This window comes from Rhincodon typus, chromosome 3, assembly GCF_021869965.1.
Source record: "Rhincodon typus isolate 14 chromosome 3, sRhiTyp1.1, whole genome shotgun sequence".
Classification (NCBI taxonomy): Eukaryota; Metazoa; Chordata; class Chondrichthyes; order Orectolobiformes; family Rhincodontidae; genus Rhincodon; species Rhincodon typus.
In genome coordinates this window covers 93590713-93616111 of record NC_063334.1, presented here as the reverse complement: position 1 = coordinate 93616111, position 25399 = coordinate 93590713, and the positions used below count along the sequence as shown (strand labels likewise).

Below are 25399 nucleotides of genomic sequence, written 5' to 3'. Positions count from 1 at the left end.
AAATGATACATGCTTCATGTAAAATGGAAATTATGCAAAAGCAATTCACTACTCGTTGACCTGCTTCCAATCTAAGATGTAAACCAGTGTAGAATTGCCTTTGCAGTTCAATAATGCAAATACTGATGAAACTGTTTATTTTCTGAAAGCTGTTTTGTGAAACTGTATCAGACTTTGCATGACTTTGGACTCTTTCATGGGACTTTATAAAAATTGAAAAGGGTTAATTCTGTCAATATTCTGATCCCGTTTGCCAGCATTTGGCTGATATCCCTGTTAAACCCTTCCTATTCATATACCCATCCAGATATCTTTTAACTGTTGTAATTGTACCAGCCTCCACCACTTCCTATGGCAGCTCACCTTAAACCTATGCCCTTTATTTTTGGACTCCATACCCCAGGGAAAAGACCTTGTCTATTTACACTATCCATGTCCCTCATGATTTTATAAGCCTCTATAAGGTGACCCCTCAGCCTCCCATGCTCGGGGGAAATGCCCCAGCCTATTCAGCCTCTCCCTATAGCTCAAACCATCCAACCCTGGCAACATCCTTGTAAATCTTTTCTGAACCCTTTGAAGTTTCACAACATCCTTGCTATAGCAGGAAGACCAGAATTGCACACAGTAGTCTAACAGTGGCCTAAGCAATGTTCTGTACAGCCGCAGCATTACCTCCCAACTCCCATGCTCAATGCACTGTAATTCAATCTAATTCTAATTAATATGCAGTTAACACCCATTTCTCTTTCTTTGTTTATTCTCCAAAGAGCAGTCAGTCTCAGTCCTGAGTTTACTCATTGAAGGGGAATGCCCAGCTCTTGGATGGAGATTTCCAAAGATTCATAACCCTTGGGGAAGCGCCTCAGCCCGACTTGGCTGATGCTTTATCATTTGACCAGAGAAAACCGCATCCCAGCATTCACCCTGCCCAGTTTGAATGAGGTCATGTCTTGTTTTGCTAAATCCCAAAAAGCATAGGCCCTTTCTGCTCAATTTCTCAATGGAAAACCTTTGGGAATGAAACTGATGAACCTTTGTCACACTCCTCTCATGTAAACATATCCTTATAAGGTAAATATAGCCTTGTATAATGGTGGTAAAACTGCCATAATCTTATGCTTCAACCCATTGTAATAAAGGTTATTGATAATACCACTTGTCTTCCTCATTATTTGTTAATTCTTTGTAATTTGCATAGGATTCCAAATTTCTCTTGAATTATTAGTCTCTTCACATTCTAAAAAATATTTGCTTTTCTGTCCTCCTCACAAAATGCATAATTTCACATTTACTTATGTTGTACTTAATCTGTTACCTTTATTCTTGTTCATTGGATCAGTCTGTAAACCTTTGCAGCCTCTTTGCATCCTCCTCACAACTTACTTTTCCACCTGAGTTTGTGAATGCAAATGTTAAGTTTGCCTCAATTATTCCCCAGCTGTCAGCCTTTTCCACTGTGGGAAGTTAGACAGCATTTCTTGTACTCCATCCAAATTTTGGATAATCATCATCATAATCCTGCTTCGAGACTCACAGTGTCACAATTACCAATTTTTTAAGAAAGTATACATTTCCTATGGTTCCATCATAACACATTGTTGGTGAACTCTTGCTTCATATTATTAGCATATGGGTTTGTTTAATAGATTTGTATGAATGTCTGTGGCTGTTAATTTAGGAAATAGCTTAACCCACTTTTTAAAAAATCTTTCCTTTTAACGGAGCCAAGAGAGGTTTTGTAGTGATATTTAAATACCTAGTTCACAGTGTGCTTTCACGCAGGTCACTTTTGAATGTTTAAATTCAACTGTTCAGAAAAATAGTTATATTTTAAACCTTAAGATATTTTGAATAGTACGTTTAGGTGCCCAGTGTGGTGATTGCTGATTGGTATCAGATGTTGCACGTTATCTCTGGCCGGAACATTAGTCTTCCATTTGGCTTCTTCAGACGACAGCAATACAGAATAAAAGTCTGCTTACAAAGCTGAACGATGTGTGCATTTCTTTTAATTTCTTGCAGGCTGTCATTTTGTGTGAACCGACATTCAATGCAGAAGCAAACAAGGTTGTTTTTGATCTTGGTTGCTGATTGAAGGCAGCAACGCAGGCCAAGCACTGAAGCTCATCCTGTGTTTTCCAAAGTATCTAACCAATAATGTCTTTTGTTTTAGTGTTCCACATGGGAGTTTTACCAGTTGGTCCACACGTTGTCAGGTTTGGAGGTGGGCTTCCAGGCCCTGCTTCCAGCTGCTGAGGCCCAGTTAAATTCCTTCCTCCTTCGTAGTATTTTGTTGGAACTGCCACAGCTGTTGGATCCTGTGCATCACTACGTGAAGATTTTGGATGAAAGTGCAGCCAAGTACGTTCAGCTGGAAGGTTTCTTTACTTCAGATTAGTATTTGTGATCTGTTTTTGTATTGGTGAGAAGTGAAATTTTTCCTAATGCTTTGATTCTTTGAGATTAGAATCGGATTGTATTTCACTGCTTTCTCAGGTAGTAAATGATTAAAAAGAAGGACTAGTTTTGCAGGGCTATGTTCTGCACTGGAGAATGGGTTAAAATACCCCCTGCCTCAGATGGCAGAACAATCCTGAGGAGCATGCTGCCTGATCTTGCCCCTTTTCATATTCTCCATTTCCACCCTCAAGATTTACTTGTGAATCGTTTCTGGCAAGGCAAATGGCCCAAAATGGTTTGTGGAGAAGTGGAGAACTATTTTTGGAAGCTCCACAGATGCCAGCAGCTCATTGCTTTTAACAAATTGAGTATCAGGGCCCAGAGATAACACTGTGTTGAGCTGGAGCATCACAGCAGGCCAGACAGCATCTTCTTTGGGTCCCGACCCAAAACCTCAGCTTTCCTGCTCCTCTGATGCTGTCTGGCCTGCTGTGTTCCTCCAGCTCCACACTGTGTTGTCTCTGATGCCAGCATTAGCTGTTCTTACTATCACTGAGTGAGTATCAGGGCCCAATCTTGATTCAGCCCAGAGGCCCCCGGGCCTGTGTTAAAGTTAACTCCATCTGGGTTGCTGCAGCAGCATGTGTGGTAGTCTGTAATTCTTGTGATGGTACAGGCTCCAAAGTTCTTTCCTTGATGTAGCTGACCAGAAACCCCTCTTTCTCTTAGTACTGCTATTGTTTCTCCTGGAAGGATTTACAGGTTGACATATAATGCATTGATGATAGTATAATATAGGGTATGCAGGGCAGTTTCATCTTAGTAGGAAAATAAGTCGGCACAACATCATGGGCCGAAGGGCCTGTACTGTACTGGGCTGTGCTGTTCTATGTTCTATGTTCTATAACCTGTTTGGCTGCGTAATTCATGCATCTTCCTTGTCCCTACGTCCCTCTTAGCCCCAGTTTTTTATTTTGCTATTTATGTAGTTTAGAAGCTAGGTAAATATAATCTATTCTGTCAATGCTGCTTTGGTTAGTTCATTTTTATTAATCGTTTATTCACAATCACAGGCTATTGTTGATGCAGGATGGAGAAGGCTTTGTTCTTGCTTGGGCATGCTGGATCTGATTCGAAATGTTTTATTCCAATAATAGGGTGCTCACGATGGAAAATGAATATTTTCTTGGCACTGCCACATACATTGAGAACAGAATCCCTTTCTCTGCAAGCATCCTATCTTGAACCTTCAGCCTGTTTAACATTGTCCTCACTAGTTTACACTGGTTTCTCTTTCTTTCCATCCGGTTTCCTTTTACTTGTTTGTGGTAAGTGGGTACCATTGGCCATCCTTAATTTCTCTCGAGAAAGTGGTGATGGTGAAGTTCAGAAGAAGGAGCCGCCTTCCCAATCTGCTGCAGTTCAAGATTTTTTTTTTTAAGATTAACTTGTGGGACGTGTTTTGATTCCTGCCCTAGCCCTTGAGAACGTAGCGATGAGCTGCCTTCTTCAACTACTGCTGTCCATGTGCTGTTGGTTAAACCCACAATGCCATTGGGAGGGGGGAATGGAATTCCTGGGTTTTGACCCAGTGAAAACAAACCATTTTCCTGTGCCTTCTGTTGTTCAATTAGTGAAGGTAGGCCCTAAATTTTGTTCTTCCTCAGCCTGTTGAGGTCTAGCGGTTTGAAGATTGTCATGATGAGATCAGCCCTGAGATGAATTTTGTGAGAGCTGTTCAATCAATGCAGAAATTCTATCATTTTCTTTTTGATTCATTGTTTTTTTTAAGATAAACAAATGTTTTGCCAAATGCCATTTTGGACCTAGGGTTGGAATATGACGCTTTGCTTTATTTTCTCTTCCTCCCCACCCATCCAATCTCCAGATCTGATTGTTTCTCCAAAATAATCCTGGCTCAGTTTCCATAACAACATATGGTCAAAAATATTAATATCTTCACTGCATTTGGCCTCTAATAACTTTGAACTGGCAGAGAGCCAGCTAATGGACTGTTTAAAAAGAAACAGTGTGATTACAATGGAAATTTAAAATTAGATTAATCGTAGTCAGAAATAAGTAAAATGTTGTTAATTTAAAAATAAATTCCTTTGAGCATCCTGTGTTATAACTCGAACAATGGTAAACTTGTAGTAACCAAAAACAATTAACCTGCAATGTCTTCGACAACATTGAAATTATTCAGTGTTTGATGTATTTTTTCATGTGCCTCCCATGGCATTGAAAGAGAGTGACTACATATTCATGCTTTGTGTCTTGTCCTTTTTTCAGGATAGGTGATAAGACGCAGCTCTTTACAGACCTCACTGACTTCCCTGTCATTCAGCAGCGAAAGCTGGAGATTCAGGAGGTTCTTTCCCGACTGCAGGGTCATCGCAGAGAAATCCGATTGATTCTGAAAAAACCGTCTTTAGATTATGTGACAGTTTCGGGGCAAGAGGTAAACTGAGCTCGGTTTTAATCAGGCTGGAATGATCTACTGATTACTTTAAATGCAACCGCTGAGGTTGAAGTCACGTTTGTTTCCCAGGACTGTTGAAGCGTGTTTATGCCCCATTTTAGACTGGCAACATAAAGCCCACAATCATCATCATGTGATAAGCAAGGATGGTCCATCAATGTAGCCTTGCTAGCATCAGTCTTATCTCCAGAAAAAAGAAATTCAGAAACCTCTGGCTGTCACCCTGCCCTCTATCGTCTAAGTTGTTGTTTCATCTTTTGGGTTTGCACTTGGCAAAAAAGCATCAATTATGTTCCAAACAATTCGGGTTAGCAGGACCCCTGAATGCTACTGCAGTAATGTTGCTTGATTAATTTAGATTTATTGCCACGTGTACTGAAATACAGTGAAAAGCTTTGTTTATGAGTGGTACTGGCCAATCACAGCAAGCAAAGAATGTACTGATCAAAAAAACTTAGAGGCATACAGGTTATGTTATTTGAGGCTAGAGTCCATTCAACTGTCTGATAATGGCTAGGAAGAAGCTGTTCCTGAACCTGCTTGTTCATGTGTTCAGGCTTCTGTATCTACTGCCTGATGGAAGAGGTTGTAGAGGAGGTCATTCAGCAGTAAAAGCTAGAGATTCAGGAGGTACTATCCCGACTGCAGGGTCATGTTGTGATATATTTTGCATACCATGGCAGTAGTACGTTTTGTTGAAGGCCAGATATTTTAATTTGGGGATTTTCTGTCTGCTATCACCACTAGTTGAGACAGTGAGTTCACTGTTGGTGCTTACATTACTTATCTCTGTTCTGTGTGATGGTAATGTGGAAAGGAATTAGAGCGGTTATAAAATGGTACAAGTACCGATGGGAAAAGAGTTTCACTCAAAATAATTTGTGGGAATTGATTCTGTTTATTATTTTGTAGAAAATGCTGAAAGCAAATAATGTGCTACAAGTTGTAATGCTACAACTTCAAGCTGAGTTATTCATCTGACAACTGGTCTGTTCAGGTTTTGTTCCTTTTAAACAATGCCGTTTTATAACTATTAGCAGAGAGCTGTTTGCTCTCTAAGGAGTAAAATCAAATAAAACCACAGTGTGTCACATGAACATACAGCATGAATGTAGTTTCAAAGAATGTACAACTTAAGCAAAATAACCAATATGTAGATGGCCCCTAGAGAAGGGACAAAACTAGACCTCTCGGACAATAAGGCAGGCCAAGTGACTGAGGTGTCAGTGGGGGAACACTTTGGGACTGGTGATCATAATTCTATTAGTTTTAAACTAGCTATGAAAAAGGATAGACGGTATCTAAAAGTTAAAATTCTAAATTGAGGCAAGGCCAATTTTGATGGTATTAAACAGGAACTATCAAAGGTTGATTAGGGAGGTGATTTCTGGCAAGTGGGAGGCTTTCAGAAATGAGATAACCAGAGTTCAGGGCCAGCATACTCCTGTTACTGTGAAAGGTAAAGCTGACGAGTAGGAAACAGTGGATGACTACAATTATTGACGCTCTGGTCAAGAAAAAGAAGGAGGCATATGTCAGGTATAGGCAGCAGGGATCGAGTGAATCTCTTGAAGAGTATGGGGGGGGGGGTGTAGGAGTATACTTCAGAGGGAAATCAGGAGGGCAAAAAGGGGACATAAGAAAGCTTTGGCAGATAAGGTAAAGGAGAATCCATAGAGATTCTACAAATACTTGAGGGGCAAAAGAGTAACTCGAGAGAGAATAGGACCCTTTTATAGATCCACAAGGTTGTCTATAAATGAAGCCAGAGGAGATGGGTGAGATTCTTAATGAATATTTCACATCAGTATTTCTTGTGGAGAAAGACATGGAAGCTAGGGAACTCTGGGAAGTAAATACTGTTGAGATGAAAAGAATGAACATTACAGAGGAGAAGGTGCTGAGGTCTTAAAACGCATAAATATAGATAAATCCCCCAGACCTGATCACATGTAACCTAGAACATTGTAGGAAGCTAGGGAAGAATATTGCGGGGCCCCTTGCTGAGATATTTGTATCATCAACTGCAGCGAGTCAGGTGCTGGGAGACTGGAGGGTGGCTAATGTTGTGCCACTATTTAAGAAAGGCTGCAAGGAAGAGCCAGGGAACTACAGGCTGGTGAACCTAACATCAATCGTGGGTAATTTGTGGATGGGATTCTGAGAGACAGGATCTGCATGCATTTGGAAAGACACGGACTGATCAGAAATAATCAGCTTGGCTTTGTGTGTGGAAAATCGTGAGTCACAAATTTGATTGAGTTTTTTGAAGAGGTGACCAAGAAGATAGATGAGGGCAATGTGGTTGATGTGGTCGATGTGGTCAACATGAACTTCAGCAAGGCCTTTGAAAAGGTACTGCATGGAGACTGGTTAGTAGGGTTAGATCACATTGGATCCAGGAAGAGCGAGCCCATTTGTTACAGAATTGGCTTGATGGTAGGAGACCGAGGGTGGTGGTAGAGGGTTGTTTTTCAGACTGGACGCCTGTGACCAGCGGTGTGCTGCAAGTTTCGGTTCTGGTTCTACTATTGTTTGTCACTTATATAAACAATTTGGATCAGAAATAGGAGACATGGTTAGTAAGTTCGCTGATGACACCAAAATTTATGTATAATGTACAGCGAAGAAGGTTGTTGAAGAGTACCATGGGATCTTGATCAACTGGGCCAGTAGGCCGAGGAATGGCGGATGAAATTTAATTCAGATAAATGTGAAGTGTTGCATTTTGGTAAGACAAACCAGGGCAGGACTTACACAGTTAATGCTAGGGCTTTGGGGAGTTTTGTCAAACAGAGAGACCTAGGGGTGCAGGTACATAGTTCCATGAAAGTGGCATCACAGGTAGACAGGGTGGTGAAGAAAGAAGTGGTAGAGGTACAATTACAACATTTAAAAACATTTGTACAGGTACATGAATACGAAAGGTTTAGAGGGATGTGGGCCAAATGCAGGCAAATGGGACTAGTTCAGTTTAGGAAACCTGATCGGCATGGATGAGTGGGCAGAAGGGTCTGCTTCCATGATGTATCGCTAATGAGTCTGATATCAGTATTGCACAATCTATCAAATGGAGGTAAAATGAATTTATTTAAAATATAGTTGGAATCATTGCTGTACCAGGGAAGTGTGTTTGGCATGATAATAAGTGTTAATACAATAGCCATTTTCAGAAATATTTTAGAGCTATAATTGTTTGTTACAGTGTAATTGGACATTTAAAGGGTTTGCAAACCAAATCACAGTATCTTTTTAAAGGAATAAAGCTTCTTTTTTTGTTATAGGCAGTGATGATAGTACGACAATTTAGCACATTCAAAGTTGGTACACTTTTTAAAAGCTAATTCACTGATTCAGTAATTTCGCCCAAGGCATGTTGTTTGTGGTTATGAACCTGTCCCATATCCTTTTGTTCATTTTGCAAAGGGATAATGTGAATTTGAATCTAAACTTGGACTTAGTTTTCGGGCTTGAGGGTGAGAATTTCCATGAGGATTTTCAGTCTTTTCTAAGTTGAGGGGAAGATCCTTAAAAACCCTGAGAGAATGATGCCTCTGAAACTCAGTATCAGCAAATTTAAAATTCCAGCGAGAGTAATGGTGACCATGAAAATAATTGGATTGCCATAAAAACCCACTCGAATCGCTGATGTCCTTTAGGGAAAGATATCTGTCTCGCAGTCTGGCCAACATGTGACTCAAACCAACAGCAATGTGGTTAACTCTTTAACTTGCCTTCTGAAATGCTGGACAAGGCACTCGGTTCAGGGTTAATGTGGGTTGTCAACAAATGCTGGTCTTGCCAGTGAACACCCACATTCCATGGAAAAATAGGAAAGTTGTTCTTGGCAAGTTAATGACTGGGCATCATCTTAGAACTGCTGCAGTCTGTGTGGAGTACTGGCCTTATCAATGTCACCACCTTTTAAATAAGTTCCACAACCAAATTATTGAGAAATATGCAGAGTTAATATAATGTGCCTCATTCACTTTCCACATCTCTTAACTGAATTCCAAGAGTGTTCAACAGCAGCCTTAGGTTGGCAGTGTGCTAACACAGCCTATATTACTAATTAATTTTCAGTGATATTTGTGGTGAAACGGGGAAAATCTCACCCTTCAATGATAGGCCTGCATCATTCCCATCCATGTCCCATTGGTTGGTCATTTGCCGCATTTACCTGAGCACTAACAGTCTGTTTTACTTGAGGATCCGATTGCAGTGTGTTGAGATATGTTCATTGTGTATGTTTCCCAGTTGCACCTTGGAAGCATTCTGCAAACATTCTTTAAAGTGTTCAATTTAATCTTCTATCACCACATTCAATAATAGAAGTTCATATTGACTGTGATTATGAACCTTGTTTTGAGATTAAGAGAAGCTTGCTGCTGACAAGCTTAAGCCAGATGAAGTCAAATGTGTACATGCTATTGAGTTTGGTTGATGTAGATTTAAACAAGTAGGCAGGGGATGGGAACCAACTTCTGACAAGTGGAAAGTTGCACGAAGGGGTGAAAGAATGAGGTCATACCATATTAGTTGGAAGCAGGCTAAGAAGTACTATTGTATTCAACAACAATCTGTAACCTTGTGTGGGATATACCTTTCCTCGATGTATTTACCTTCAACCTGGGAGATCAACCCTAGTTCATTTGAGTGCAAGAGGGCATACCAGGAGGAGCACCACTCATCTCTAAAAGTGAGGTGTCAACCTGATAAAGGTACGGTACTGGGCAACTTGCATGCCAATCATCAGAGGTAGGATGGTGTAGATGGGGTTAAACGATCTTCCAGTTGATAGAATCGAAGCACAGAAGTCCTACCACTTCCAGCTGTGAATAGTGGGAGTCAACTAAACACCTCACTAGATATTTCGGCTCCACAATTATCCCCAACCCCAATGAAGGGGGAGCCCTGCACATCAGTGCAAAAGATCAGTTTAAAGCATTTGCATCTGACTACAGCCAGAAGTGCTGAGTGGAGGAACCATCTGATCTCATCCCAAGATCCTCAGCATCAAGATGTCAGCCTTCAGCAAAATTTATACACTCCACGTGAATCAAGAGATAGTTGAAGGCACTAGATGCTGAAATGACCATGAGCCCTGACAATATTCCGGCAATAGGACTGAAAATCTGTGCTTCAGAACGAGCTGCAGCCCCAGCCAACCTGTTCCAGTACAGGTATAACACTGGCATCTACCTGACAATAGAGTACCTGACCCAGGTTCTCTAGGGGTGAGGTGAGAGTGACAGCCCTTGACATCAAGGCTGCATTTACCAATTCCCAGGAAGTCTAGTCCATTATATATCTGACTCTGGGCTCAAAACCAATCCCTTTTTCATTAGAAATTGGGCCTTTTTCACCACAAACTTTTCTGGTGCTACAGTTTGAGTTGTGCAAAGTGGAGCGAGTGTTTGTGGGAGAACACGTGTAAAAGTGATTATTACAATGTTGGGTTTAGTAATGGAGAAGAGCAAAGAACAATTTGAAGTAGCTTTACCCGGAACTCTTCGCACCATGATTTATTTCCACTGGCTTGTTGCCTATCATTGTTCCTGCCTCTCTCATTATTCCCTATTTCAAAGAAACAAAAAGCTGCAGTTAGATAAATTTGATTACTGTTGTTGATATTTTCTGCCAATATCAGTTTTAAAAATTAAAAATGGTGTTTGCATATGTGTACCTTCACGCACATATCTCCCTTCTGAGAGTAGAATTTAAGAGACACCTAATCCACATGAAAATGGTTCTATTGTGAGAACGCTACAACATTGTAAATGCAGCACCATCTGTGATACAGGGACCATCTGAATCTGACTAAAGTATGGTGACAGTTGGAAAGGATACAAGTTTCCATTGCAATATTGTTACACAATAGTACATTTTAGTTACTTGTAAAAAGTTCTCATTCCTGTTTTTTTCTTCCAGTTTCTGATAGAAGTCAAAAGTTCTCTACTCTCCATCATTCCAGCTGATTGGACACAAATTTCAAGGTATGTATGAATGAAATTGAAAGTTTTGGATTGTATAAGTTATTTTAAAAGCCTAGAATATCAATATTAACTATAGACTTGAACTTGTGCTAAACAAGAATGTGGAATTATGTAATTACCTACTCATGACATCTCAAAGCACACTACAATGATGGAATACCTTTGACATATGATGTTATGTAGACAAATGCAACAGTCACTTAGTATACAGTAAGTAATACACAAATGGTGATGGTTGGGGAATGAATATTGGTTAGGGAACAGGAGAACTCTCTGCTCCTCTTCAAATACTGCCATAGGATCTGTTATGCTAAGTTGTCATATCTGGTTTAATGTCTAATCTGAAACGCAGTGCCCTGGAACTCCTTCAATATGTGGTGTGCCCAAGTCAGTAGAGACTCCAACATCAGTTGGGCCAAGCTAGCATTATGCAAATTCTAGTTTTGACTTTCAATGTAGCCATTTAGGGGAGGCAGTGGCCTGTTGGCATTATCGCTGGACTGTTAATCCAGAGACCCAGATAATGTTCTGGGGACCTGGGTTTGAATCCTGCCATGGCAGATGGTGAAATTTGAATTCAATAAATATCTGGAATTAAGAATCTAGTGATGACCATGAATCCATTGTTGATTGTCGGAAAACAATCATCTGGCTCCGTAATGCCCTTTAGGGAAGGAAACTGCCATCCAACCTGGTCTGGCCTACATGTAACTCCAGACCCATAGTAATGTGGTTGACTCTTAACTGCCCGATGGGTAATAAATGCTGGCCTAGCCAGCGATGCCCTCATCCTGTGAACGGATAAGAAAAAGTAATTAAGATGACCTCATATAAAAAGGTAGCAGTTGACTTTTAAGAAAAGTACGGTAGTCTCTAAGCCTTTTACTTTTGGTTGTGTGTTACCGTGGTAATCATATTCTGTGATACTGAGAGACTTTAAGCATCATTTAGGACTGTTTACTTAAAATAATGATCAAACCAGACTGCATTTTCTGTTCTAAGGTCTATTACTTTCTTGCTCCATGTCTGGAGTTTCCTCCTTAGACACAACCTGGAGGTCAGATTTGCAAAAAGAGCCCATTGTTGGGTCCGTTTTGAGGATATGAAGTTATGCCCAAGTAAGTTCCCAAATGCATTTGAATGTGCTTGAACTTTAAAAAGGTGTAAAGTGGCATAAACAGTTAAATCCCAAGGAAAGCACCAAACCTAAATGATATGTTTCTTCAGTATGAATGAATCTATGACTCTATAACAGAGAACTCTATGACTCTATAATTCGTTTAATCATTTATGCAGATTCAGAAGCTTTCAATTAGAGAAGCTTGTCCATAAAAATCTATTTGAGGAAATAGAAAGTTCAGAGGTAAAATGCAATTAAACACCACAAGAATATGTGGTTGTAATGAATTGAACTTGATTTGATGGTGCAATCTATTTATTTTTGTGTAGACTCCCTACAGTGTGGAAACAGGCCCTTTGGCCCAACAAGTCCACACTGACCCTCCGAGCATCCCACCCAGACCCATCCCCTGATAACCCACCTCATCTACACACCCCTGAACACTACGGGCACTATAGCATGACCAATCCACCCAGCCTGCACATCTTTGGACTGTGGGAGGAAACCCAAGCTGACACGGGGAGAATGTGCAAACTCCACACAGGTAGTTGTCTGAGGGTGGAATCAAACCTGGGTCCCTGGCGCTGTTTTCTCCTCCACAGATGATGCCAGACTTGCTGAGCTTTTCCAGCAACTTTGTTTTTGTAGTGCTAACCACTGAACCACCGTGCCCACACCATTTTATGGATGAAAATTCATTAAGGTGAAGAGATTGATAGATGTATGTACAAGTTCACTGAAACTTGTGCTTATTGTGGCCATGTTCGTAACAGGCACTTAATTTTCTGCACTTTTCAAACTTTCTGAATTAGTTTGTGAGCAGAATAGAAAGGGCGTAAAGGCCAAGCAAACTCCAGAATCATGTATTTTGTCCTTTAACAAATTTTAACTTTGCCCTTCAACTGGTCAATTTTTTTATATGTCACATTTAATGATTTGGTGCAATAAAAGCATGGCAAAAGCAACAGTGAAGGGAAACATCGCAATATTCAGCAGGGGGAGGTGGGGAAGTGTAACTGCAAACTTCAAGTAAATGTTTTGTCCGCTCCTACTTGCAAAACATATAAATTTAAGAAAGAATTATGAAGAAACCTGACAGAGTTTTCTCAGGCTGTTTGTCATGGAGACTGGTGGAGATAAACCAGGCAAACAGATCAGTCGAAGTGGTTCCAATTACAATGAACATATTCGAGAACATCTTGTCCAGGATAGAGTTGCCATTAGACTTGTTTCAGCATTAATGGAAGAATGGTTTGTTAAAAATGAAATCCGGAAACACTTTTTCACACACAGGGCAGTGGGAATTGGGAATATTCCTCTCATTTAAATAATAGTAATTAGAAAGGAATGAGCTACCTGGAGTGGACTAGGGAAGGATTTTAGCAGCAAAGGTGGTTAAAGAACAATAGCAGACTTTTAAAACAGAAAGATCATGGCTCATAGCAAAGACATCACCTGGATAATGATCTCCCTATCTTAATTAGTTTGTACAGTTTTGGATTACTTATGACTTTTTGGTTAGACCCTTGACATGCGACTCTTATACCTATCATGATATTCCAGTCATTTGTCTCCAGCACCACCTTATTTTTAATTTTTTGTAATTATCTCTCTCCCTCATTTAATTGGATTGTAGGTTGTTCCTTCGCTTGTTATTCAGCCGTTGACACTTCACTAACCGTCTAACACTGGCTGACCTGCAGGGACTTATTATTTGGCACTCTACTCACAGCGTTTGTATGATCTTTTGATCTCTCTGCCCATAAATTCTGTGTCTGAGTGCTCTTCTCTCTCACTTCACCTGATGTAGGGGTTATGCTCCGAAAGCTTGTGATTTCAAATAAACCTGTTGGACTATAACTCTGTATTGTGTGTCCTCTGACATTGTCCAATGAAGGGGAAGGATTCTAGGAATGGGATGAATCATCTATGGTTACCCAGGGAAGTTAAGGATAGCATCAATTTGAAAGAAAATATATGCAATGTTGAACTCCATCACACAAACTAGCAAAGGAACTACAACAAAAGCTTAAACATCTAATCAGTAGTTCAAGACACTCCATACAATCAACACAAGAATTCCTGGACAACATGAAGAACACAAAAATAGACAAAGTAGTAGTGATGGTCTCGTTCGATGTAACAGCATTGTTTACATCATTCGACAGAACTCTAGCCAAAGAAACCATATCCAACCTACTACAGAAACACAACAGACGACAGATGAGGAACAGATCAACAAACGCTGAGTACTCAAACAATTGGACTTGTGCTTAACGACCCACTCTATGTTCAACGGTAAGATATATGAGCAGATCAATGGGGCTCCCATGGGCTCACCAATCTCCAGACTGGTATCTGAGGCAGTCATGCAAAGAGTGGAACAAACAGCCCTCCCATAGACCTAACCCAGGCCCTGGATCAGATACGTGGACAACACTTTGGTAATTATGAAAAGAACAGAAATTGAGAACACCCACCGACTCATCAACACCATACTCTCAGGGATCAAATTTACAAGAGAGGAGGGAAACAACAACAAACTCCCATTCCTAGACGCGATGGAGGAAAGAAAAGAGCACGGAGACTTCACGACAAAAGTATACAGGAAATCCACACAAACTGACCAGGCCTTAAACTATCACAGCAACCACTCCAACTCACACAGGAGGAGCTGGGCTAGGACCCTGTTCAAAAGGGCCGCTACACACCACAGCAAACCTGATCTGCAGAAGGAAGAAGAAGATGATCCCTACAAGGTCTTTATCAGGAATGGATACCCCTGCAGCTTCATCCACAGATGCCTAGCCAACAGACAGCACAACCAGGACAAACCAAAACCCGAAACAATAACTACCATACCATATGTAAAAAAAGTACCTCAGAACTGACAGCCAGACTACTCAGACTGCTAGGAATCATGACAGCACACAAACCACAGTCACACTAAGACAGCAACTGACCAGGGTTAAAGACCCAATAGATACTGTGGACAGGACGAATGTGGTTTACAAGGTACCATGTGGAGACTGCACAAAACACTATGTGGGACAAACAGGCAGACAACTGGCAACCCGCATCCACGATCACCAGTTAGCAACTAAACGACATGACCAGATGCGATCAGACAAGAAAAACTACACTTCCTACTGGGACAACACTACTATCATAGGACAAACCAAAAGAGGATAGCCAGAGAATTCTTGTTGGCTTGGCATTCATTTGCGGACTCTATCAACAAACCCATTGAATTAGACCCGATGTACCGACCATTACAATGCACAACAGGAACTGGCACCTACTGGAAGCAGCAAAAACCAGACCATGTAAATTCAAACTGGCACAAGACACCAGCGCTTCACAGGAGGCTCCACTGCACTGAGGATGTCACCGAGTAAGGGGACAAAATGTCTGCCAGCTCAGCGAACACACCAACATCTACAACCAGCACCTGAGCTACAAATCTTCGCTCAAACCCTGAATGTTGAAAACATTAGTGGTAAAGCAGCGGATTGGGAAAGTTTTTAAAAAAACCAACAAAAGATGACCAAATAAATACCAAAAACGGGGAAGAGAACTTTGAGGGTGAACATGCAAGTAATGTGAAGAGCTGTTTTAAATAGATGAAAAGGAAGACAGAATGTGAAGTGAGCATAGGCCCCTTCAAGGATGAAGCTGGCGCTATAAAAAAATGAAGACCCAGGAAATGGCAGAGGAGTTGAATAAATATGTTGCATTAGTCTTCACAGTAGAAGATGCTAATAGCATCACAAAAGTATTAAATATTCAAGTGGCAAAAGGTGGAGAGTAAATAAACACAATAACTATCACTAGAGAAAAATGTGCTAGGGAAACTAATAGTGCTAAAGTCCGATAAGGCTCTTTGATCTGATGGGATGCATCTTAGGATATAAAAGGATATTATAGAACAAGACATCATAATTTTAGGATAAGGGGAGGAGAAATTACTTCTCTGAAGTGTTTTGTATCTGTGGCACTCACTATCCCACAGTATGGTGGATATTGTGACATTGAGTACATTTAAGGAGGATAAAGACAGATTTTTAGTTAGTGATGGGTTGAAGGACTATGGACAGTGGGCAGGAAAGTGGAATTGAGGCTGAGATGAGATCAGCCATGATTGTATTAAATGGTGGAGCAGACCCCACAGGCTGAATTGCCCACTTCTACTTCGAGTTCTTGCATCCCTATGTTCTGAAGGAAGTAGCTGCAGAGATGGTGGATGCACTGGAAGTAGTCTTCTGATAACCCTTAGATTCTGGAAAAGCTCCAAAGGTTTGGAAAACTGCCAATGCAACACATTTATTCCAAGTCTTTTTTTGTGCTACAGGTTGCTAAGAGTATATATGGAGAGAATGTTTCCTCTTATTGAAAAATCACATCTAGATAAGAGCCATCAGTATAAGAAAGTCACCAAGAAATCCAAAAGCAAATTCAGATAGTAGATAGCTTGGCAGATGCTGTTAAAGAAACCTGCTAAGTTGTTACTGTACATAATGTTGACAGTACACACCAACACCATTGTGCATTTGATCTGATTGTTGTCTTTTTGATATGAATCATACAAGGATAACTTTGCAAGTCAAATTAGATTTGGTTCTAGGTCCTTGTGAAGAGGTTCCAGTGCAGATAATTTTGGAGCAAGTAATACAGGTTGGAATCCCATAACACAGTAAGATGGCAAATTATTGTTAGTCAGAGCAGCAGGGCAGTCCACTCCTCACCACTTCACTTGTTGCTTGATTTGGTGGAGTAAGATTTGAAGTGGAGTTTGTGAAATAAATCCTCAAAAGAAAAAACAATTTATAAATATCTAATTATAGTGGGTGGCACGGTGGCTCAATAGTTAGCACTGCTGCCCCACTGCGCCAGGGACTTGGGTTTGATTCTAGTCTCAGACGACTGTCTGTGTGGAGTTTGCACATTCTTCCCATGTCTGCGTGGGTTTCCTCCCACTGTCCAAAGAAGTGCAGGTTAGGTGGCCATGGTAAATTGCCCACAGTGTCCAGGGATGTTCAGGCGAGGTTGGTGCGCCATGGGAAATTCAGGGTTATAGGGATAGGGTAGAGAGGGGTGGGTGGAATGCTGGTGGAAGATTGGGGTGGACTTGATGGGCTGAATGGTCTGCTTCCACACTGTAGAGATTCTATGATTCTGTAGCATCTTTAATATAATAAGACGCCCTAAAGCACTTTATTTGAGCTTTTATAGTCAGACACTGAGGCACAGAAGGTGCCATTACGGTAAATGGCCAAAAGCCTGTTCAAAGTTGTGGTCACAAGTAAGCAGACTGGGGGCAAATGTCTGCTCAGCCAGGACTGAAAGTTGGGCAAATCCTCAGATGGTTTCCCAACAGTGGAGGAATTAAGAGAGGAGGTGGGGAGGTCGGGTCGTGGTGAAAACTGACACGATTTTGGATTATTCCGCTGAGGGGTAGCATATAGATGAAAAATAAAGTGAAGGATAGATTTTCTAGAAACACTAGAGGGTAATATGGGAGTGAGAAGGGAAGTCATTCCAAGTGATTCAATGGCTACGACCTAGCCTGATACTAGGCAGGTGTAGCCACACCCAGCTGACTGTCATAAATTAACTTTCACATAATAGTCTAACAGGCCCACTCTTTGACAAAGAACCGAGAGTAGAAAGAAAAGCGAGCACAGATGACAGTGAGAGAAAATAGTTATCTTGGCCCAGTCAAACCTAAAGGTGCTAAGTTAAAGAAAAATAATTTCAACCAGCTTCAATGCTTTTAAGTACTCTTGACCAAAGGCTTTGCTATACCACTTGAATTTCACTTCTTAAACTGGTAGAGTCTGTTGCCCAGACCACATAAGTAATTAAATTACCAGAACATTCGTGTGAATTATGATAATTTTGCATTCCTTTGTACAAATGAATGGAAATCCCATGAATTTGGTGTCTAAGCAACAAGCAGCTGTTGCAAAAGAATTAAGTGTTTAAAAGCACTTGGGAAGTGGGTTAGAGAAAAACGCTGCAGAGCCAAGAATGTCATGGTGTGCAATATGGCAAAAACACAGGAAGGTTAAATAAAAAGCATTTTAAAAAAAAAAAAGCACCTTTTTTTTTTATAACAGCAATAATGACTAAAGAAAGCAAATGAAGTGTAATAGTGCTCACCATGTCGTTGTTAAGACTGTGATTAGCCATGAAAAGCTGTACCTCAAATCCATTTTCAGAGCAGCAGTTTTGAAAAACTAGATCCTTATGGCATAATGTGGCTATTCAAGCCTGTGCTGAAAGCCAGAGCTCGTGGATAACCCAAAATTGGGTCTCTGACCTCAATTCAGCAATAGTAATAAGCTGCAACATATCACCTCTGGAGGCAGCTTGTTCTACACAGAATCAAACTTTGGCCTTCTGCCATTGCTGTCAAGTCTTGGAAGGTTAGTGAAGGTAAATGCTGAAGCACTGGGAACAATTTTATGCCCTGGCTCTTTCACCACTGTTCCATCTGAAGCATTGCGCAATCTCTTCAAAAAGCTACAGTAGAACAGTTCAGCACTAGGCCTCGGCATGACCAACTCGACAGAGATGGTGGTAAGTGGTGTACCATCAGCATGGAGTGGCCTGGGGTGTTCTGAAAATTAACTTCAAACCCCACGAAATACTAGAACATCAATACAAACATGGGCAAGGTAACATCTGTGCTCTCTTGATCGATGATTCAGTACTTCTCCATGTTATACACCACTTGGAGGAAGCACTGAAGATACCTTTGGCATAGAATGGAGTCTGGGTGGAGGATGGACATTTCCGTCACTGAGAATGGTTTAGGTGTAACGCTGTTGACTAAGCTGGCTAACATCTGTAGGCACAACTGAAAGGTGCTTCGCAAGAATGTTGTAAAACAAAATATCACACCAAACCACATAAGGATATATTATATCAGATCACTAGCTACGATAGATTTCGGACAGTCTGAGAAGAGGAAATTGAGATAGAGAAGAGACAAGGGTTATGCAGAAAATGTCGGAGCTTAAGCTTTTGGCAACTGAAGTTCACCAGTGGTGGAGCAATTAAAATCAGGAATTTGCAAAAGGCCAGAATGAGATTAAGAGGACGGTTGTGAGAATGAAGAGATTACATAAATAGTTGTGAGCAAAACCATGAAGTGATTTGAAAAGAAGAATGAGAATTTTAAAATCCAAAATTTTGCTTGACTGGGAGCCACCACAGACCAGCAATCAGTGGTAGGTGAACAGGCATGGCACAAGTAAAGGCTTTATATAAATGGTTCAGATAAGAATATAGAAGGCAGGGTTAGTAAGTTTGCAGACTATACCAAAATTGGTGGCGTAGTAGACTGCGAAGAAGGTTTTCTAAGGTTAGGATCTTGATCAGATGGGTCAATGGGCTGAAAAATGGCAGATGAAGTTCAATGTGGATAAAGGGGAGGTGATGGCCTTAGTGGTATTTTCGCTGGACTGTTATTCCGGAGGCTCAGATAATGTTCTGGGGACCCATGTTCGAATCCCGCCATGGCAGATGGTGGAACTTGAATTCAATAAATATCTGGAATTAAGAGTCAAAAGATGACCATGAATCCATTGTCAATTTTTGGAAAAACCCATCTGGTTCACTAATGTCCTTTAGGGAAGGAAACTGCCATCCTTACCTGGTCTGGCCTATATGTGACTCCAGACCCACAGCAATGTGGTTGACTCTTAACTGCTCTCTGGACAATTAGGGATGGGGAAATAAATGCTGCCTAGCCAGCAACACCGTCATCCTGTTAATGAATAAAGAAAAAAAATGCGAGGTATTGCATTTTGGGTACCACAAACAGGGGTGGGACTTATACAATTAATGGTAGGGTCTGAGTTAGTGTTGTAGAACAGTGACCTAATAGTTCAGGTACATAATTCTTTGAAGTTTTTGTCACATATAGACAGGGTGGTTAAAAAGGTGTTTGGCATGCTTGCCTTCATTGCTCAGTCCTTTGAGTAAAGGGCTTGGGAAGTCATGTTGAGGTTCTACAGGACATTGGTGAGGTTTGTTCTGGAATATCGTGTCCAGTTCTGGTCGCCCTGTTACAGGAAGGATATAATTAAGTTGGAGGGGGTTTGGAAGAAATTCACCAGGATGTCGCCAGGTATGGAAGGTTTGAGTTATAAGGAAAGGCTGGATAGGCTGAGACTTTTCTCACTGGAACTTAGGAGGTTGCAGGGTCACCTTATAGAGGTTTCTAAAATCATGAACGCTATAGATAGGGTCTTTTCCCTAAGATGGGGGATTTCAAGACAAGGGGGCACACTTTTAAGGTGAGAGGGGAGAGATTTAAAATAGACATGAGGGGCAAATCTTTACACAGAGGGTGGTTTGCATGTGGAATGAGCCTCGTGATGAAGTGGTGGATGTGGGCACAGTTACAATGTTTAAAAGGCACTTGGATAAGTACATGAATGAGAAAGGTTTGGAGGGATATGGGCCAGGAGCAGGCAGGTGGGACTAGTTTAATTTGGGATTATGTTCAGTATGGACTGGCTGGACTGAAGAGTCTGTTTCTATGCCGTCTGAGTCTATAAGGGCAGCAGAAATTTGTGTGATCTTGAGTTTATGAAGGGTAGAAAGTGGGAGACCAGCCAGGATTGCACTGGAATAGTTAGGTCCAGCGGTAAAGATAACATGAAAGCAGGTTTAAGCAGCAGATGACCTGAGACAGATTACATCAAGGTGGTGGGGCAAACAAGTAGTTAGGAGCTCATCTCAGGGTGCAATACATCACAATTTTATGGATTGTTTGATTCAGTGCCAGACAAATTCCATTAAGCGGATAGAGTGGGTAGCTAGGGAATGGAATATGGAGCAGAGAAAAAATTATGAAAAACCCCAATTCATGCGAGATTACATCCTTTTTCGCACTGAGAGCAGCCACTAGTATTGTGTGGCCCTATCAGCATGTTAAATTGATTAGATTCATATCACATCTATCAGCTCATGGGCGTCCATGTGGTATTCTGGGTTATAAGCAGCTTTCTTCCATTTTCAGTGATGTTGCTTACTGGAATGTCCTTTTATGTTGTCCTTACCATGGCGCATGTTTTCCTGCAGTTGAGTGCAAGCTTGTATCTACCACTTTTCTTTGTAACTGTAACTTTTTTTTTGGCAAATCCTCTTTGTTTGTTGCTATAACAACTGTGTTGTGAGCAATGTTTGTTCCTACTGTTAGACTATTTATTCCATCAATTTCTCTGAGAATGCAATCACTGTCGAGGCAGCCCTTGGGTTGGGAGCACGTTCCATTCTTGAGTCTGCTCGCAAGTCAATTTGTATGCACATCAAAACATGATGCAGGATAATATAAAATAGCCGTTTGTAATGGACAGGAAAAGTTCACATCGGATTTTTAAAATTGCACCCTGTATGGGATTGTGTTTGTTGAGTATGAGGGTGAGAGGGTTCAGTGACAGATCACAACTACTGAATAAGGTACAGAAAGGTTTTATCAGTGTGAAACCAGGAATAAGAGAGATTTGGCAATATTGAAATTGTTATAATAGCCGAAAAGGTTCAGGGATTAGTTAGGAGGAATTAGGCGGATTAGTGAATTAGAAGGTGGGTTAGAAGACAGAGTCAGAATCAATGGGTCTCTTTCAGATTGGAAAGATGTAATTGATGGAATTCCACAAGGGTCAGACCTAGGGCCTAACTTATTTACAATCTATATGAATGACTTGAAGGCCACAAAAATAGGTGGGCAGGTGTTTTGTGATGAGGGCATAAGGATGTAGTTAGATTTGAGTGAATTCTGAAACATTTGGCAGATGGAGTTTAATATGAGGAAAATATGAAGTCGTGCACTCTGGTAGGAAGAATCAAAAGGTAGACTGTTACGCACCGCAGAAGGATCTGAGTGATCTTGTGTGTGAAATACAATTGCAGCATGTCGTTAGAAAGGCTACTGGAATTTTGTCCTTTATCGCCCAAGGGGTTGGAGTTTAAAAACCTGGAAGTTTTTTACAACCTAGAGTACTGTGTACAATTTTCATCTCCATATTTAGGATAGCATATACTGGTATTGGAGATAGATGAGAAATTAGTTGGCTGATACCTGAGATGAAGGGGTTGACTTATCAAGATCAACAGGTTAGACCTTTGTTCATTAGAATTTAGAAGACTGAGTGGTGATCTTTTAAAGCATTCTGAAGGGGACTTGAAAAGGTAGATGTTTCCATAACGGGGGAATTCTCAAACAATGCAACATAGTTACAGAATATAGGCACACTCATTTAAAACTGAGATGTGAAACAGTTACTTCTCACTCTGGATTTCTGTACCCTAGATTTGTGGAGGCTAGATCACTAAAAGTTTTTAAAGATGACGTACATAGATTCTTGAAATATCAGAAAGCTGAAGATTATGAGGAACTGGAATGAAAGAGGAGTTGAGGCCTGGGGTAGATCTGACATGATCTTATGGAATGATGGGGCAGGTTGGAGGAGTTGAATGGTTGACTGCTGCTCCAATTTCTTATTATCATATCCAGTTATGTAAACTTTGCTTCTGGGGTCTTGAGGGATCTCTACTCCACGAAGTGTCCTACAGAAGTGCAGGGACCGCTACCTGGCTACATGTGTTGGGAAGGTGGCAGAAGGGAATATGAGAGGTTACACATCCCCAAAGTGACCTGAGGAGAAGCTTCTGGAAAGCTGGCATGTTCTCTTTTTCTGTATGGTGTGCAGAGGCCTTCACTGTGACAAACACCACCAACCTCTACTGCATTTCCAGCATCTTCCTCGGACTGCAACTGAAGGCTGGTCATTAGAAAAACCGAAAGAACTGCGGATGCTGTAAGTCAGAAACAAAAACAGAAATTGCTGGAAAAGCTCAGCAGGTCTGGCAGTATCTGTGAAGAAAAATCAGAGTTAGCGTTTCAGGTCTGGTGACTCTTCGTCAGAAATGATGGTGACTAGGACAATGTCCATTTATGCAGAAGATAGCGTCGGGGAAGGGGTAAGGAATAAACAATTGGTGGGGATAGAGCCAAAGAGAGAGAAGAGCAGTTGGACAGACAAAGGAATAGATAACAATCTGGCTGGGATGGTGAATAGTTGTTAATGGGGACTGTGAGTGACTAACAATAGGTCATGTGTAATGGCAGATTGTGTGATAACAAGGCCTGGTTTGTGGTGTAGCCTGGGTAGACCCATTGTTTCAGCCTGCTCCCGCCCCACAAAACTCATCTCTTCCTACCCTGACTTGGTCTTCTCTCTCCTGGCCCAGTCCCTGCCCACGTACATCCGTGATTCCTCTGATACTTTACGCCAGTTTCAGAATTTCCAGTTTGTAGGCTCCAGCAGTCTCCTCTTTACCATGGACGTGCAATCCCTTTACACGTCCATCCCCCACCAGGAGGGTCTCGGGACTCTCTGCTTCTTCCTGGAGCAAAGGCCTGAATCATTCCCACCTGCCACCACCCTCCTCTGCTTGGCTGAGCTCATCCTCACCCTCAACAACTTCTCTTTTAACTCCTCTCATTTTCTTCAGGTCAGAGGGGAGTTCATGGGTAACAGCATGGGTCCCAATTACGTCTTTGTGGGGTACATGGAAAATTCCTTGTTCCAGTCCTATTCCAGGCCCCTCCCACAACTCTTTCTCCGATACATTGATGATATCATCAGTGCTACTGCCTTCTCTCATCTGGAATTGGAAACGTTCATCGATTTTTGTTTCCAATTTCCACCCTGCCCTCACTTTCACCTGGTCTATCTCTGACTGTTCCCTTCCCTTCCTTGACATCTCTGTTTCCATTTCTGGGGATAGACTGGCCACTGATATCCATTACAAACCCACTGACTCTGACAGCAACCTGGACTATACATCATCACACCCCACTTCCTGTAAAGACTCCATCCCATCCTCTCAGTTCCTCCGTCTCCGTCGCATATGTTATGACGAGGCCAACTTCGACACAGGAGCCTCCGAAATATCCACCTTCTTCCTCAACCAAGGATTCCCCAGCACCCATAGTCAGTAGAGCCCTCAACTGGGTCTGACCCATCTCCCACACTTCTTCCATCCTCACTCCTTCTCTTCTCTCCCGCAACAACGATAGGGTTCTTGTTGTCCTTACCTACCATCTCACCAGCAACCACGTCCAGAAGAACATCAGTTGCCGTTTCCGCCACCTCCAGCAAGATGCCACCACCAGACACATCTTCCCCTCCCCTCCCTTGTCTGCGTTCCGCAGGGACTGTTCCCTCTGGGACACCCTGGTCCATTCTTCATTCACTATTAACACGCCCCCACTGCCCTACAGCACCTTCCCCTGTAACCGGCAAAGGTGTAACACCTGCCCATTTACCTCCTCCCTCCCCACTATCCAAGGGCCCAAACATACCTTCCAGGTGAAGCAACACTTCACCTGCACTTCCCAGAATCTAGTCTACTGCATTTGCTGCTCACAATGCCTTCTCCTCTACATTGGGGAAACAAAGCATAGACTGGGTGACCGTTTTGCAGAACATCTACATTCTGCTTGCAAAAAAGACCCTGAGCTTCCAGTTGCTTGCCACTTTAATGCACCACCCTGTTCCCTCGCAAACATCTCTGCTTGTTGCAGTGTTCCGACAAAGCTCAGTACAAGCTGGAAGAACAACACCTCATTTTCCGCGTGGGGACCCTGGAGCCCTCTGGACCCAATATCGAGTTAAATAATTTTAGGGCCTGAACTCTCCCATGTCCTAGCCCCCTACCCCACACACCAGGCCTTGTTATCACCTAGCCTGCCATTACACATTATCTATTATTAGCATTGCTGAACTGTGGGCCTGTCCTATGACTTTGGCATCTAACCTCAAACCTTTGTTAAGGGCTGGTGATGATGATGGGTGGGGAAATCAATAGGTTGTAATGATGGGGGATAAGTTGGAGGTGGGTTTAGGATTATGAAGTGCAGCAAAAACAAATTGACCAAACTGCACAGTGGACTGAGATACAAGTTGTGTTATGTGCTGGCCCTTTTCAATGTTTGAATGAATCTAGTGGATGCTGGCTCGCAAAACAAAAATAGAACTGACAGCCTCTCCCATTTCACTGTCAGGAGTGGTGCACCATTAAATAAATTCGAGACAGAGACTTGGGAGAAACGGGTCATTTACTGGTTGGGAAATTTTAACTGTGGATTGTCAGCGGGAGCGATGCTAGTGCCTTAGCTGTTAACAATCTACAATAAGATCCCAAACCTTGTGGTCTCTGGATTGTCCAAGATGAGACACATGACAGAAGATTTATGTCAGAACCTGCAGACGTCCTGAGAAGTGGACTGATGTCAGAATCGCCCAGGAATGTTTGACATCCACTGAGCAATTCCACATTGCCCAGAATGCTTTGCAAATGTCTCCCACTCAGCCA

The 25399-nt window shown here is 41.7% G+C and overlaps 1 protein-coding gene across 1 annotated transcript in view; it reads left to right on the top strand.

Annotated features, from left to right (window-relative positions):
* The window catches only part of msh3 (mutS homolog 3 (E. coli)), a 268529-nt gene that overhangs the window by 92333 nt on the left and 150797 nt on the right, over positions 1-25399 (top strand). The window contains exons 12-14 of the mRNA XM_048593784.1: positions 2177-2364; positions 4696-4864; positions 10817-10881. Coding sequence (XP_048449741.1) covers positions 2177-2364; positions 4696-4864; positions 10817-10881 — 422 coding nt within the window. The remainder of the gene's footprint in view (positions 1-2176; positions 2365-4695; positions 4865-10816; positions 10882-25399) is intronic.